The sequence below is a fragment of the Phaethon lepturus genome, unplaced genomic scaffold (genome assembly GCF_000687285.1).
Source record: "Phaethon lepturus isolate BGI_N335 unplaced genomic scaffold, ASM68728v1 scaffold2689, whole genome shotgun sequence".
Lineage (NCBI taxonomy): Eukaryota > Metazoa > Chordata > Aves > Phaethontiformes > Phaethontidae > Phaethon > Phaethon lepturus.
Window position 1 is genome coordinate 1 of NW_010561022.1, and position 14078 is coordinate 14078.

Genomic DNA, 14078 nt, shown 5'->3' on the forward strand with positions numbered 1-14078 from the left:
GGGCCGCGCTGCCCCCGCTGCGCCCTGCCGGCTCCGGCGCGTTCCCAAATGCGTTTAGTTTTAAAAGGTCTCTGCACAGGGTGGAGTAGCTTTTTTTTATTTGTTTAATTTTTAAGGCGTTTGTGGTTCCCGCCGCGGCCTGTGGGCTGGTGCCACTGAGGGTGGGCGGCTGGCACAGGCCGCGGGGCTGAGAGCCTCGGTCCCGAGTATCGCAGCTTCCTTCCCGAAAATGAACCCCGAAGGGAGGTTATGTGGCAAAGGTTCATTACTTCACGTTCATGTTCGCATTTCTCTTTCTGCCCCATCTTTTTCTCTCCCCTGTGGCTCTGAAAAGCTTATCGCAGAGTCTGCGGCTGGGAAACATGAAGTGCCGTGCGTGTCGCTTCGTTTCTGGGGATGATTCTCCTGGTTCTTGCAGCAAATGTGGGGCCCAGCTGGCTCCCGTCGCCGGCACTGGGGCCGAGGACTCAGGTAGGCAGACGCAATGCGGGGTGAGCTGGGGGACACCGCGTGGGGGGCTGGCTGCAGCACGGTGCCCGGAGGCTGTGGGTGTCTGCTGGTTCGCCTGTTGGCCCTGGTGCTTGGTAACTCTGGGCTGCTCCGGCCAGATCATTACATGCTGCTCTCGTCTCAAACTTCCCTTGTATCGCTGGCCAGAGACAGAGCGTTCCTCACTTTTCGGTGACTGCTGGGGAACGGAGGGAGATTCGCTGCCACCTCCTACACACATTCTCCACACTCAGATCTCCAGCGTTGAACTAGTTTCTGTTTTGCTGATGAACTGGTGTCATTTTTATGGAATGCTGTATTACAAAGACTGGTCCAGTCCCCCTTGAACTGGAATTTCCGATCTTCAGCTTATAGTTAGGTTTAGATTCACTTCCTGAATTTCTGTTTGACAATACAGTAGTTCTACCTCTATGAACAGTAACAGAATCAAGTACACAGTGTAGTTACACTGGGGGAAATACTTCCTAACACTTTATTTGCTTAAAGAGAGAATCACCTGGGCCACCAGAATTGCTTTTGGTTTGTTGATATGAAGAGGTGGGGTCCTAAAAGAATACGCTAAATCAGAATCAGCCTGCTGTAGTCCTGATGAAATCAATTCTTAGCAAATCCCTCTGCAATGTAGAATGGCAAGGTAACAAACGCAGGATCTGTAGCTCTTAAATGCTGTAGGAAAAACATCCAAAGCACCTGTTCTGGTGGTCCAAAAGCTTTGTCCCTGCTTCTGGCAATGATTAAAGGTGATGAAAGGAGTAGTGCTTTACCAGGTAAATATGCTCTCTGTCTGGGACACCAGGGAGTTCTAACAAGTGAATGTGTGCAGGTCAAGCCCTGTCAACAGAGGAGTCACTGAGGAGCAGGAAAAGCTCAGGGAAGAATTTAAACTCTTCAGGTCATGAATGACTTGATAGTAAGTTGGATGTGAAACAATATCGCAAAGCGTGCCTGCTTCAGGTACAAAACCTGCACTCGCTGTCATTAAGCATGGTGCAGCCTTTGGGCTGTAATACTCAAAGGGGCTGTGAGTTACTTTCACCTTGATTTTTGTGCTCCTACTCCCAAAAATACCCAGAGGAAACCAATGTCTTTTGGTGTTGGTTGATCTCCACTCAAAGGGGTTAAAAGCTTTTGCTCGCAAAGCTGGGGTCAAGGCAGTGCTGAAGAGCCTGTGAAACACGTCTGCAGAAGATGGAGGTCTACTCTGATACCTGATTCAGATCCGAGCTGCCTTTTCACGGGTTTTAGGACTGGATAAAATTGTTAAAGATAAAAAGGGAGTTTACCATGCCTTCCTGGACACAACATCCAGCTGCACGTAGAGGTCACACAGCCAGTCCACAAGGCTGTGAAAGCTGAGAAGTGCCACTATTCTGTCACCGCATGTCTTGGGGGTCCTTTGGCATTTTGACAGGCAGTTGCAGTTCCCAGAGCCTGGTGCTTTGTCCGGTAGCATGTTAGCTGGAGGTAGGAGAGCGCTAGATCAGGACCTCAGCAGAGGTTTCTTATCTGAATTATTCTGCTACTGACTATGGGGGCCTTGAAGAGGGAAGGAGGCTGTGCTAGGGAGGATGGTGTTGTTGCAGGTGGTAGCTGTTGAAACAGGGAACAACAAAGCAGCTCCTCTGTGTTCAGTTGATACATTTAGTCAGTGGCAGACTCTGCTTGCTCACCACCAGCTGAGAACTGTTTTCTTTACAGACTCTCTAGTTTAACAATGAACCTTGCCTCCGTTGCAGAAAGAAGACAGATGAAGCTCGCTCCAGTCCCTGATGGAGGAGCAGAGCCTGGAGGAGATGTGAGGGAAGAAGGTGCTGACGGGCCGCCTTCCACCACTGAAACAAAGGAGGAGGATGGAGGATTGCTGATGGAGAATGCAAGAGCTCTGATCAATACCTTTGAGACCACACTTGAATGTGCTGCAGGTGGGCCTTCCTCGACCACACTGCAGCACGTGGCCGGCGATTCTCCTGAGAAGCCACTGAAGAGGGTAAGGCTCTTTGTCAATGCTGAGGGGTAGGAGTAGCTGGTAACTTGTTGCTCTCTCTTTTGTGAAGCAATGAGGCTGGGCTGCATCACCGTGAATCCCTTTGGCCTGCGTCTGGATGCTGCTGCCTGTGTTCCTAGGCAATCTGTAGATGTATTTGCTTACGTGAATTGTTGTGTATGCGGCCAGCTGATGTGCCGAGCGGTACCGCTCCCCCTAACAGACCTCTGCTGCATCGAGGGAAACAGTACAGAAGTCAGCTTAGTAGTGCGGCTGATCTTGTTAGTGAGCATCGTGCTCAGCACTGCTCTGTGCTCCTGCTGAGAAAGTCTTGAATATTAAGAATGCAGAATTCTTAAGACTTACTTGCATTTCACCTACTATAGAAGATGGTAGCTGGTCTTGTTCCTTCTTTTCCTGATGGTTCTCCATTAACCCTGTGTAGCAGGAAGATGTTGGTAGTAGCTGCAACGGAGGAGGTGACAAAGAATTCCTCTTCTGCAAGGGATAAACAGACATTGTGTTGTTCCTTTGTTGTTTTTTGTTTTTTAAATAGAAGAGGAAGAAGAAGAAAGCAAAGAAGGATCTCTCCAGCTCTGGGGAGCAGGACTCTTTGCCTCCTCTGAGCACAGCACCAGCTCAAACCACAGAATTGCCTGATACATGTGTTATTCCACAAGAAATCCAAACACCGGGTGGTGAAGGAGCCAAGCCAAGTGCTGATGTACTTGCTGGTGAGAGTGGAGACGCACATGAAAGCAACAGGGCATTGGGTCACTTGGGAAAGGAAGCTGGAAGTTTGGAAGCAGTTGCAGAAGGCAGTCACAGCAGTGCAGATGTGACCCCACCAAAGCAGAGCAGCACGGATAATGTGGCTGCCCCGTCTCCAAGCTCTGCAGCCCCAAAGAAGAAGGTGGGGGGTGGAAGTACCACAGAGTGTGGAGAAAAGGTCAAGAGTAACATGGAAGGGGGCAGTCGTGGCCCTGGTGCTGGCCAGCTTCCAGAAACCAGACCGGATTCCCAGTCCCTGGGTGGCAATAAGAAACAGTCCTCAAAAGGGGAGAGAGCGAGCATTTCCTCCGGGTTGTCTTCTGGTACGGGAGCGCCTAAAAGTAAGCCTGCAGCTTCTTCTGCTGTTCCTCGAAGTCCAGACACAAAGACTCCGCCTGTGGTCAAAAGCTCGCAGGCTGGGAAGGGTAAAGAAGACACCAGCCAGAAGGTGAGCTGTTCGACTTCCGAGGTAAGTGTATGAGTGAACACTCTTGAGTTTGGTTGTGTTGGACAGAGTTTCTCTTTGAGTCCTTCGTGCAGTCAGTGAAGCTGGGGATATGGGGAGAAAGCAGGGGACACTACAAAGGGTTTCTTATTTTGAGTTTTGCTCTCCTATGTGTTAGTTCTAGCACAGCTCTCACTGGTTGCTCAGTTCCCCCCAGGAGCTGTGAACTTGTCTCTTCTCCAGCCAGCTCTTCCAGGAGCTCTCCAGTGAGCTGTCTCAGATCTCCTCTGATGAGATCTTCATGCTTTGTAGGTGTCCCTGCTCCACTCATGGACAGGCCTGTTAAGCAGTAAAAAGCAGTAAATTGCTGTTGGTTATCTTTCATTTTATTTACGCTCCATCCTCTGGGGACCCGTGGCTTATCGACCTGGCTTCTTGCCAGTGTGTGTGGGTTGGACTTCTTGCAATCCTGCGCCATTTTCCTTAACCAGTAGCTTCCCTCGGTGAGGGATTGGTGTTTCCAGAAGTATGAAGCTAGCTGGTGTGCTGTGATTTATGGATATTCATGGCTGCTGAAGACATGTTGGATATTTCTGTGGATGTTGTACTTCCAGGGTCTTCTGTTTAATTGGGCATTGTTTGTCTTCCTATCACAGAATGAAGACACAAAGGAGAAAAATAAGACCCAAAGTGAGAAAGTGCATGAAGTAACTGAGAAGGCAAGTCAGACCCAAGGACCCGAGGCTGCTAGAAAGCATGATGCTTCAGCTGTAACAGACTGTCGCAAGGACAAAAAGCAACAAAAGAACCAGAAACCTTTGTATAAGATTAAAGAAAGGTGAGAACACCCCTGCTGCTCCCAGCATTCTGCACTTACAGGATTTGGTGTGAGGAGGACTAGAGGACTCCAGTGGCAGGGCACTGAAGTACTAAGATCAGGTCTGCATGTACCTTGGATGTGTGGGAATAGAATTGCCTTAAAGCTGAGGTAAACTACTGCTCATGCAAAAAAGAGGCAATGTTTAATCTGGAGTTGCAGCACAGGTCAGGTAGTGGGTAATGTGGTACAGTTGGTACTTGAACCTCTTTGAGTATCTGATGAATAAAAAAAGAAAAGATTGCCCTCTTATTTCTTATTCTTACAAACAATGTGTGCTTCACACGTATAACTCTTTAGATTAATGTTGTAAAGAGGTGTTTTGATTCGTATAACTTGTTTTGCTTAGTGTGTATGAGCTGGAAGAGGGATAAAGCATAGCCATTTCAGGTGACTGCTGGGTGAGGTATTTCTGTTGGCTTACCAATGCAGTGACCCAGATGCATGTGGCCAAAGCATTTCATCATGCTTTTAAGAACGCGTTTTTCTTTTTGCACTAGGCTTTACACTAGGCCTGCTAGGTAACATCAGTTTTTGTGAACTGCTTACAGAGCTTATGGGGTTTGCATCCAGTAAGTTAGTGGCTCAGAAATCTCATTTGTGGTTTGTAATGATTTGTGCAATTAAAAAAAAAAAGTAAGAATTCTTTCTATTTTCTTTCTAATTCTTTGTTGTAGTTCTGTGAGCCGAAGTGATGGCGTCACAGTATATTTCCATGCAATATTGTCCAAAGACTTCAAACTAAACCCCGACATCCATAAAGTGTTCATCAGGGCTGAAGGCGTTTCTTCCTATGCAAACTGGAAGGACAACATTTGTGAGCTGAACTGCACCAAGTGAGTATCCCCTCGAGTCACACAGAGGCACAGGAGTGTTTTGGCTCTGGAGAACAGGATGCAACATGGTACTTCATTTAATATGTAAGACTGTAGCTATATGCCCATAGATGGGTATTGCTACAAAGGGTTTTCATAGCGGAGGTAACTGTTCTAGAAGTTTCATCATGAAAGCATAATCACCATTCCTATTAAAAATGGAATGATGCATGGAAAAGGAAGTATATAAATCAGCTGACATGTCCTTTGCTTTGTTTTTTGTTTCCTAGGCATCTAGGAGAACATGGATACCTTATTGAAGGCACTGTAACTCTTGCAAAAGAAAATATGGATAAAGACATTCCTTACAAATACTGGGTTACCTGTGGTGAAGGGGACTATGAATTTATTTACAAGCAGTCAGTATCAAGTAATTATGTGAATCGCTGCTTATTGATAAGAAGCAACTTGCTCAACAGCAGAGGTGAGCTTTTCTGACTGGATCTGCATATTGGGATGAGTCATGTTTTTTGGGGGGGGGGTGATGTCTAACTTCATATGGACTAGCATTATTAGACAGCACTGTCTGCAGTTAGAAACTTACTGGGTCGGTGGGGGTATTTCTGTGGACAGCTGAAAGAGTGAAGGCATGTGCAAATGTGTGTTTGTTTCTCAAATGATTTTTCCCGTATTCTCATCTGTGTTGCTTATTCTAGAATGGCATCAGTATGATGATATTGTGTGTGCAAAGCCTTCTGTAATGAAAACCGTTTGGAAGATGTTTTCTTTAGATAAAAACAAAGAGTTGGTGGAAGGGAAGATAATAGCTGCAAATATTATGTTGGAAAATATCTTCAGCATTCTTGGAACCTGGAGTCCCGACAACCTGAGAAACTTCCTCTTCCAGCTGAGACAGTTTTATGTTGTTACAACAAACCCATGGGTATATGATGGCAGGAAAATGCCATGGACAGAGTTAAACTTTGGCACACAGCAGGTAATCTGTTTTCTTTTAACAGGTACTAGAAAACAGACATTCAGTTAGTAAAAACAGAACTTTAATTTTGCTGTTGACCTTGTTGGGTAAATTTTGCTTTTCCAGTGAGAAAACTCAGGTGTGACAGAAACAGTGGGGATCCCCTTAGGGTGACTGCCACTGTCTGTCTTGAACTTCAGTCACACCTTTGCAATTAGGTGCTGTTCTGAATATCCCATGCTGATCAGCAGCGGAGCTGTGATGTGTGGTGACTTCTTACTTGAGTGGGTGTTGTGTCTGGCTATTGATTTCCTAAGCCTGGCCCTTTAGTTTTGCTGCCAATCACTCTGTCACCAGCTGCTCTGCACTGTCTTGGACTCCAAGCCTGCTTTTGCCTTTTTTTTTTTTTTTGAGACAAGCTCCTCCTGGTCCAGTTCTCAGCAGTGATGCAGACAGTCCTGAACTTCCTCCTGGAGTCCTGAATTTCTTACCTGGAATAATCACAAAATGTGGCAGAAATGTCACGTCTTTTCTGGAGCTTTGGACCAGTGTCAGGGCTGCTCGTTTCTAACTCTCCTCAGCCTCCCTCTTCCTGGTGATGTGGGAGAGGCCACAAGATGGCACACCCGCTCAGCTCAGCAGAGCCCACAGGTGTTTCATATCGCTGCTGGGTTTCAGAAGGGTGATTTTGGTATTGCCAAGCACCACAGTACTATGGATGCCCTGGACGTGGTTCCAGAGCGGCTTTCGGGGTCTGTGGGTAAGCATAGAAATCTCTCTCCCTTCACTGACTCCCAACCAAGCCTGAGTCCCCTGGGAAGCTGGAGCCTGCTTGCCAAGTAAGGCCATGGTGTGCGATGGTGACCGAAGGCAGCGCTGGGTGTACAACTGCTCAGCTCACTGGTTCCCTGCCTGAGACCTACCTCGGTCCCTTGATACTCCCCAGCTCTGCTGGGTGTGGGAAGGTACGGCAGTAGCTGAGTGATGGGAGCTGGTAGCACGGAGAGGGCTACCAAACCGTCACAGGTACTGGGGTACCACGCCTGATGTTCTGGTGGTGGTCAGTACCATGTATGCTTAGATCCTAATGCCACCATGATGCCATGGAGTGTACAGGGCTGTCGAGTGTCCTTGCAGTAACTGGCAGAAGAAAATGGCTTCAGAAGAAAAAGACTTGTTGGGGTACTAATGCTGTGCTTGGTTTGTTTCTTCCTTTCTTTATCCTAGGTGAATGATCTGCTGCTAAAATATATGAAGAAAATAGCTCTTCCTTTCCTTGCACCAGAACATGCAAAAGCATCGCAGGAGGGCATAGTAATAAAAAGTAAATTAGCTCTGGGGCTCACCATTCTCACAGTAGTTGAAGTGCTCGGGCTGCCAGCTTTTAAAAGTGATCTGGCTGACCTGTGTAGCCTCTTGTGCGTGGATAAGGTGTCACAACAAGCCGTACTGGATGAAATTCATCATATCAGAAACGCTTTTGCAGCAGTTACTAGGTATGTATGTAAAAGGTAACTAACTGGGCTGGTTTCGCTGCAAGCGTAGCACCCTGTGATAAAGCAGTAAGGGATTCAGCTCTCTAGTGTCAGAGAATCAGAAAAAAAATCAGATTTGAAGGTATCTTTAGAGGTCTCTATTCCAGCTTCCTGCTCAAAGCAGGGCTAACATCCAGGCAAGGTTGCAGTTGAGTTCTGAAAAACTCCAGGGTTGAAGACTCTCTGGGGCACCCTTATGTTTTTCTTTTGTCCAAACACGATTTCCCTTATTGCAACTTGTCACTGTTGCCAGAGTAGTAGATTGAGTTAGAACTACTGGGGGTTTTTTAGATATAAAAATCTTAATTGTTATCCTTTTCTGTCAAGCAGTTTCTGGCTTCTTACCTGTTTGTTGTTCATACATACAAACTCCAATGATCAGGATCATCATGTGTTTACTCCTTCAAATTTAAATGCCATATTTGGATTCTTCTTGTCTCCTCTGATATGCATCATTACACATGTTCTATTAATTTTTCCTCGGAGTGTGTGCTTATTAAACTGTTAGTTAACTGCTTATCTGGTACTCGAATTTCTGGTTCTTCACTTGCACAGCTGAAGCTATTAAATTTTGGAGACCTTTGCAATACTTCAGCCCAACCAAGGAAGCCAAGAATTGTCTCTAGAATGGCTGGCTCTGTGCATTTGTGTCACCCGAGCCCTGACTGAGCTGGGGGGGCTCACATGGGAACTGTAGATAAAGTATTGGCACTTACTGCTGTATTAGTAGGGTTTGTGCAGCGCGATTCAAGTAAGATTACAGCTTTGAGTCTTAAACATTTACCATATATACTCTTCAATGAAGACAAGATTGAGCTAAAATAATTACCAGAAGTTATTTGAAGGTACATAGCAAGATTGAGATGTAGCCTTTCCCCTGCACCAAGGACATTTTTGATTCCTGTAAAAAACTATTCTTTCATTGTGTGTGTGTGTTTTGTTTAGTTTGAAGGTTCACTTGACAAACCTGTGCCAGAGATGCATTGATGACCACGTAGACCAGTGGGTGTGGATTCTTCCTCTTCTGCATTTCGTTGCTCCTCCTTTGCAGCGTGACCACTTACCAATGGAGGAAGATATCTGGGCAGGGCTGGAAGGGCTTCCATTTGCTGAAACAAGGAAGAAGCAAGATGTGTGAGTTTTCTAGAATTACTAGTTTTATCCAGTGCCTTGACATTGTACTCAGTGGCGATCAGCTTTATCTCCTTTTTTTTTCCTCCCTTGTTTTTAAAAAAGACATGTAGTATGTTGATAGTGGGTGTTTGGGATATATGAACACAGACCATATTGGTGGCTCAGAGACTATGGTGTGTAGCAAAGCTATGCAGTGCATTACCCCTCATACACAAACAGCCCTTAATTCTGCAAGCTGTGGCGCAGCTTGCGCAGTTGGTGATTCCTAGCATGAGTTAAAGCAGCTCATGGTATGCATTGTGCAGAACTTGAGCAAGACCTGGAGTTTATTTTCCTTGACTGATTCTGCTTAGTAGTTTGACACTGCTTCTGCAATCACTGGGTCTTGGGGTCTTCTGCTGATCTTTAGCTGTAAATCAAAAAAGCACAGGAATGAGAATAAGAGTCCTCCATGGGCTGAACAAGCTCTTAGCCTTTTGTACCTTGAAAACTTGAAGACTTTGTTTTATCTTCCCTCCAGGGGGACCCTACTGCAACTAATGAAAGCAAAGAAATACTTGATGGAATTTGATAGGACTCTGGTCAAGTCCTGGTTCTGTGTGCTGCCCCCGGAGAGCCTGGCTGAATTTATAGAAGACTTCCCCTGTGATTTGTTAGTTGCTCTTCAAGGTGTTTCTTACAGATTGGAGAATGTTGACCTTTTGAGGAACAGTTTTGAGGTTTGTCTTCTGGCAGCTTTACACAGCTAAGGAGTAAAGGCTGAAACTGGGCTGTAGTGTGCCTTTTAGCAGAACTGACTGTCACTGAAGGGAATGTGATTGGTAGCAGGTCAGAGCACAAAGAGCTTAAAATTTAGCTAAAAGCAAAAATAGTTGCTTTAAAGTAGGACACTCCTAAGAGGAGATGAGAGGGTGTATCAGTAGCAAAATATGTTGTCGGTACTGAAGAGAGAAGGGTCTGTTTATCTAGATTTGCTTTTAGTCACTGATGGCAAATATTTTAATCCTGAAATCCTCAGATGTCTGCCTGAAACTATTTTTTGCACAGCTCTTGGGGGTTTGGGCAAGGTGCTGCTGGTTTGAGAGATTTTCCTGCATGTTGTGAAGGCACCTGTATTTGTGTGAGGACAGCAGGAACTGGACATTGCAGCTAATAATAATAATAAATTTTAAACCCCTAGATTGTAAGAAGTGCAGGTTTTGTTTGTACAAATAATAGCCACCTATATGTTGACTCTGATATCCAGTAAATAATTTTTGCAATTTTATAACATACTTATAGAAGTGTTGGAGAAGGCATGGAAGAATACTGAATTCCTTCTTTCACAGCATCCCCTCAATTAAGGAGAAACCAGTCTGTAAAATTCCTTCTACGTTTAATATTTCTGTCTTTTCATTCTTAGGTAGTAGATAGTCTTATAAAGACACTCCTGCGTATCTTGGATGAGAAACAGGCCAGGTAACTGAAGTGCACTTTTGTGAGAGCATCGTCCTTTTTTATTTACACCGTGCCTGTCGGGTGGGGTTATGCGTGTAGCTTCAATGTGTGCATTGAAATCTATATGAATAAAGGAATCCTGTATTTCAATCCCTCTGTTCAGATAGCAACATTTTTTAAAAATTTGTCTGATGGAGGGATGGTTAGTTACCACACTGTGTTGAATTTGGTGGGTTTTTTTTTCTTTTTCCTCTGAGCAGAAAAGAAACTTTTCCTCTTTATTCCTGTCCTTCAGAGGTCTGGAATCTCAGCCTTGGCAATCCTGCTTGACCTGTTGCCTCAAGCTGCACAAGAGGGTCTGCAAGTATGTGAAGTGGGGGGTGTGGTTCACGATTCCTGTCACTTCTGCCACGCTGGTTTCAAAGGTTGCCAAACTTCAGCCTGCAGCAGTGAGTACCAAGGAACCATTCATAGGTTGATATGAGCAAAATATCTAGAATTATTACAAAAATGGTACAACAGTCTGGTTTTAGATAATATCTATTCTCAGTTTGGAAAACTTAATACTGTCACCAAGATTGTGGTACTTTCAGAAAGTTGTGAAATCATTTAATGATTTTGATTCTTCTTATTGATAATAATTACATCAAATGCCTAGGCTGGCTGTCATGGGGTTTGTTTTATTTCTTTTTTTTTTTCCTTTAAACTTATGTTGTTTTTACTTCCTGAAATAAGTGTCCTTAAGCACAAAATATTTGTAAGCATCGCATTTTTCCAGCCTCCCACTATCCTTTATTCAAGTAGTGGTGGGTCTCTGGCTGGGCATATTTGTGCATTTAGGCCATCTCTTTTAGAAATATTTATTTAAATCAGTTGTACATTGCTCTCCGGCTTGAACCTTGAACTGTTCCTTTTTTTTTTTTTTGTCTGTGTCTGCAGGAGGTTCCAAGTGATGTGCAGGAAGGTCAAGTGGTAGAAGTATTCAGTGAAGCTCTAAGAGACACTCGAACCTGGTTCAGAAATGCTTTAAACCAGAAGTTATTGAAAGAATCCCTGGAGCATGTGACGTTCTCTACTTGCTGGGAACTTTGGGTTTGTCATCTTCTAATAATATGAAAAAAAAGGTGTTTTACTGTACCTCAACCCTGTAGTCTTGAGTCTAATGGCTCTTTGCTGGGAACTGTAGCTGCTGTGGCTGGGTAAGGAATGAGATGGGGACAGGCGGTACAGACTACAGCCTGAGAAGCTGCATTGTTTTAAACACTATTGGGCTGAAAAGTGAACGACTATAACGGGTGCTGCTCACCCCACCCTATTTCTCCTTTTCCTCGGCTGTTCCAAGAGGCATTGCAGGGATGAGGAGCTGCCCTTTGTTGGTGTTTAGCTGGAGCTGTTTTGCTCACCCTGTATGTCCTACTGGCTGTCCTTCGGGCCTTCCAGCGGGCAAAGCACAGAGCAACTCCTCACAGTCTGACGCACTCTGCTCCCAGCCCTCCCTGGGACAATTTCCAGTGTCAAGGTGGAAGTCGTTCATCCAAATGTCTCCTTTAGCAGCTGGGACATTTTGACACTGTTTGGGCTTAAAAGCTGGCTTTTGCAGCTCTGGGAGCACTCTTTTTCTTCTGGATGGAAACATCTGAAAGGACTGCAGGCTGTCTGAGGAGTGTGGGGCCTCTCCTCAACATAGTTCTTTCAATTTCCTTATTTGAACGTTAAATCTCGGCACTTAGTGCTCTGGGTTTGTTTGCTTCTCACCTGCAGGCCTGGAATGAATTTGTGAAGATCAGTTTTCCAGATGAACAGTTCACTGAGAGCTGGAAGAAGACTTTACTTGCAGATCTGGAGAGAAGAATTCAGGAGGTAAGGGGGACTACAGGCAGTCACTGCAAGCTGGTGGGCCAAGTTCAGAGTGGATAGACAGTCTTCTGCTGTGCTTAGAGAATAAATTCTAGAGCCTGAATGGCCATGTGATCATAAAAATTGATCTGTTATAAACCTTATATTATAAACCTATATATTATAAACCCTGCTGTTATAAACCATGTTTTGGAGGCTCGAAAATTGGACATGAAACTACATGTGTCTGTATTCTGAGCATCAGACTCCAGTTGCCTGCTAGTCTGGCTGCAGTGCTGGTCTGTTTCTAGCAGTGACTGATATCCTGATGCTTTAAAGGAAATTGCGTATTTTGAGCAATTACCACTGCTATAGTTTTAAGAAACAGTGGGTGTAAAGTAAGCACCCAAGAACTTACAGAAGCAAAGTTAGCACTTGCCTCTGCATTCATTGTGCAGAGATTGTGTTGTCCAGGCTCCCAAATGCACACACTGTGTAGGTCCCTTCGAAATTGAACTTGTATATTGCCTCATCTCTGTTCTACATCAGTTGCAAAATTCTTTAAGCCACTGATTTTCATGATATAATCAGGAAACAGGTATTTCCTGGTGGAAGCTTGACTTGTGTGATTACTTAATATGTATCTCTCCATTTTAGATGGAAGCATTCTAAAAGATTTTCCAGGCATTTATTTGTGTTTCATCTCTCTTCCAGGCCTTGGCTCCACTAGGAAACATGAATTTTTCAATTTAGTTCATTTTATTATTTTAATAGCAGCACCTTCATGTTTTCAGAAGAAACACTTTGGAAACTTTAAGTTGATAAGAAATTTCCTTTTTGCCCTATAGGAGCCTCCAGTTAACCAGATTTTAGCCTACTGCTGTCAGCACCACAAATTTACACAATTTGACTCGTCCATTGAGTGGTGTTTCCGTAACTGTGCCACAGAGGCTGTAACTGCAGCGTGCCAGGTATTGTATTTCCCTCAAGGTAGGAAAAAAGTAAAATTTCCTGTTGCACAGAAATCCTGTTGCATAGTGTAAGGATGTGCTTTGTGGTGGAAGGAGAACTGCACATTCACACTCTCATTGCTTTAGTTGCTGTGGATTGTTTAAGTTTATTAAACAAACAAAGATGTTGACAAGAAATCAGGAAATGAGGATCCCCTTATAAAGGGTCCATGAAAAATACTTGTAATGCTTTTGCCATCATGGCTTCTGGTGTCAGTCATGTCATACAGCTTTTTTTGGAATATGCCTCAGCACTGGAGGCACACCAGTGCCTGGTCCCGAGACAAAGACTGACACAGCCTAATCCAAAACACTGATGCATTCCTCCCCTCTGTCTTCTGTGCCTTGTGTAGACCCAGAGCAATCTGCTTGAGAAGATGTCTTCCTACAACATGGGCCAATTCAGCCAGCTTGTATCAACTATTATTGTGAAGTCGTGGCCCATCAAGAGTGGGCAGTCTGAGAGTAATTTTGATGAGATTTTGCACCACGTGCTTACGTGGCCTGACATCAAACATATCTTCAGCTTTAATGGTATGTCTGTTAGTTACATTTATAGGAGCCTACGAAAAGCTGTTCTCTGCCTTGCCACTCCCACTCTGCAGAGCAGCAAACAAATACATAAAAATGGTTCTGCTCTCTTTTTATTCCCTGTCTCAAAGCTCAAGGTATTCAGCCTGGCTAAGGAAGAGGCAGCTAATATTATTCTTGTGGTAATCCACTGTAGCCACTTCAGGATTTGTACTGG

The 14078-nt window shown here is 44.7% G+C and overlaps 1 protein-coding gene across 1 annotated transcript in view; it reads left to right on the plus strand.

Moving 5' to 3' along the window:
- Positions 1-362: 362 nt before the first annotated feature.
- RNF213 (ring finger protein 213) overlaps positions 363-14078 on the plus strand; it is a gene marked incomplete at its 3' end in the record, with an annotated part of 51931 nt that continues 38215 nt past the window's right edge. The window contains 16 exon segments of the mRNA XM_010293831.1: positions 363-471; positions 2247-2432; positions 3175-3734; positions 4367-4548; positions 5280-5423; positions 5693-5886; positions 6119-6399; positions 7606-7874; positions 8850-9047; positions 9568-9766; positions 10450-10505; positions 10780-10933; positions 11424-11576; positions 12246-12344; positions 13169-13291; positions 13684-13864. Of these exon segments, the coding sequence (XP_010292133.1) occupies positions 363-471; positions 2247-2432; positions 3175-3734; positions 4367-4548; positions 5280-5423; positions 5693-5886; positions 6119-6399; positions 7606-7874; positions 8850-9047; positions 9568-9766; positions 10450-10505; positions 10780-10933; positions 11424-11576; positions 12246-12344; positions 13169-13291; positions 13684-13864 (3088 nt within the window).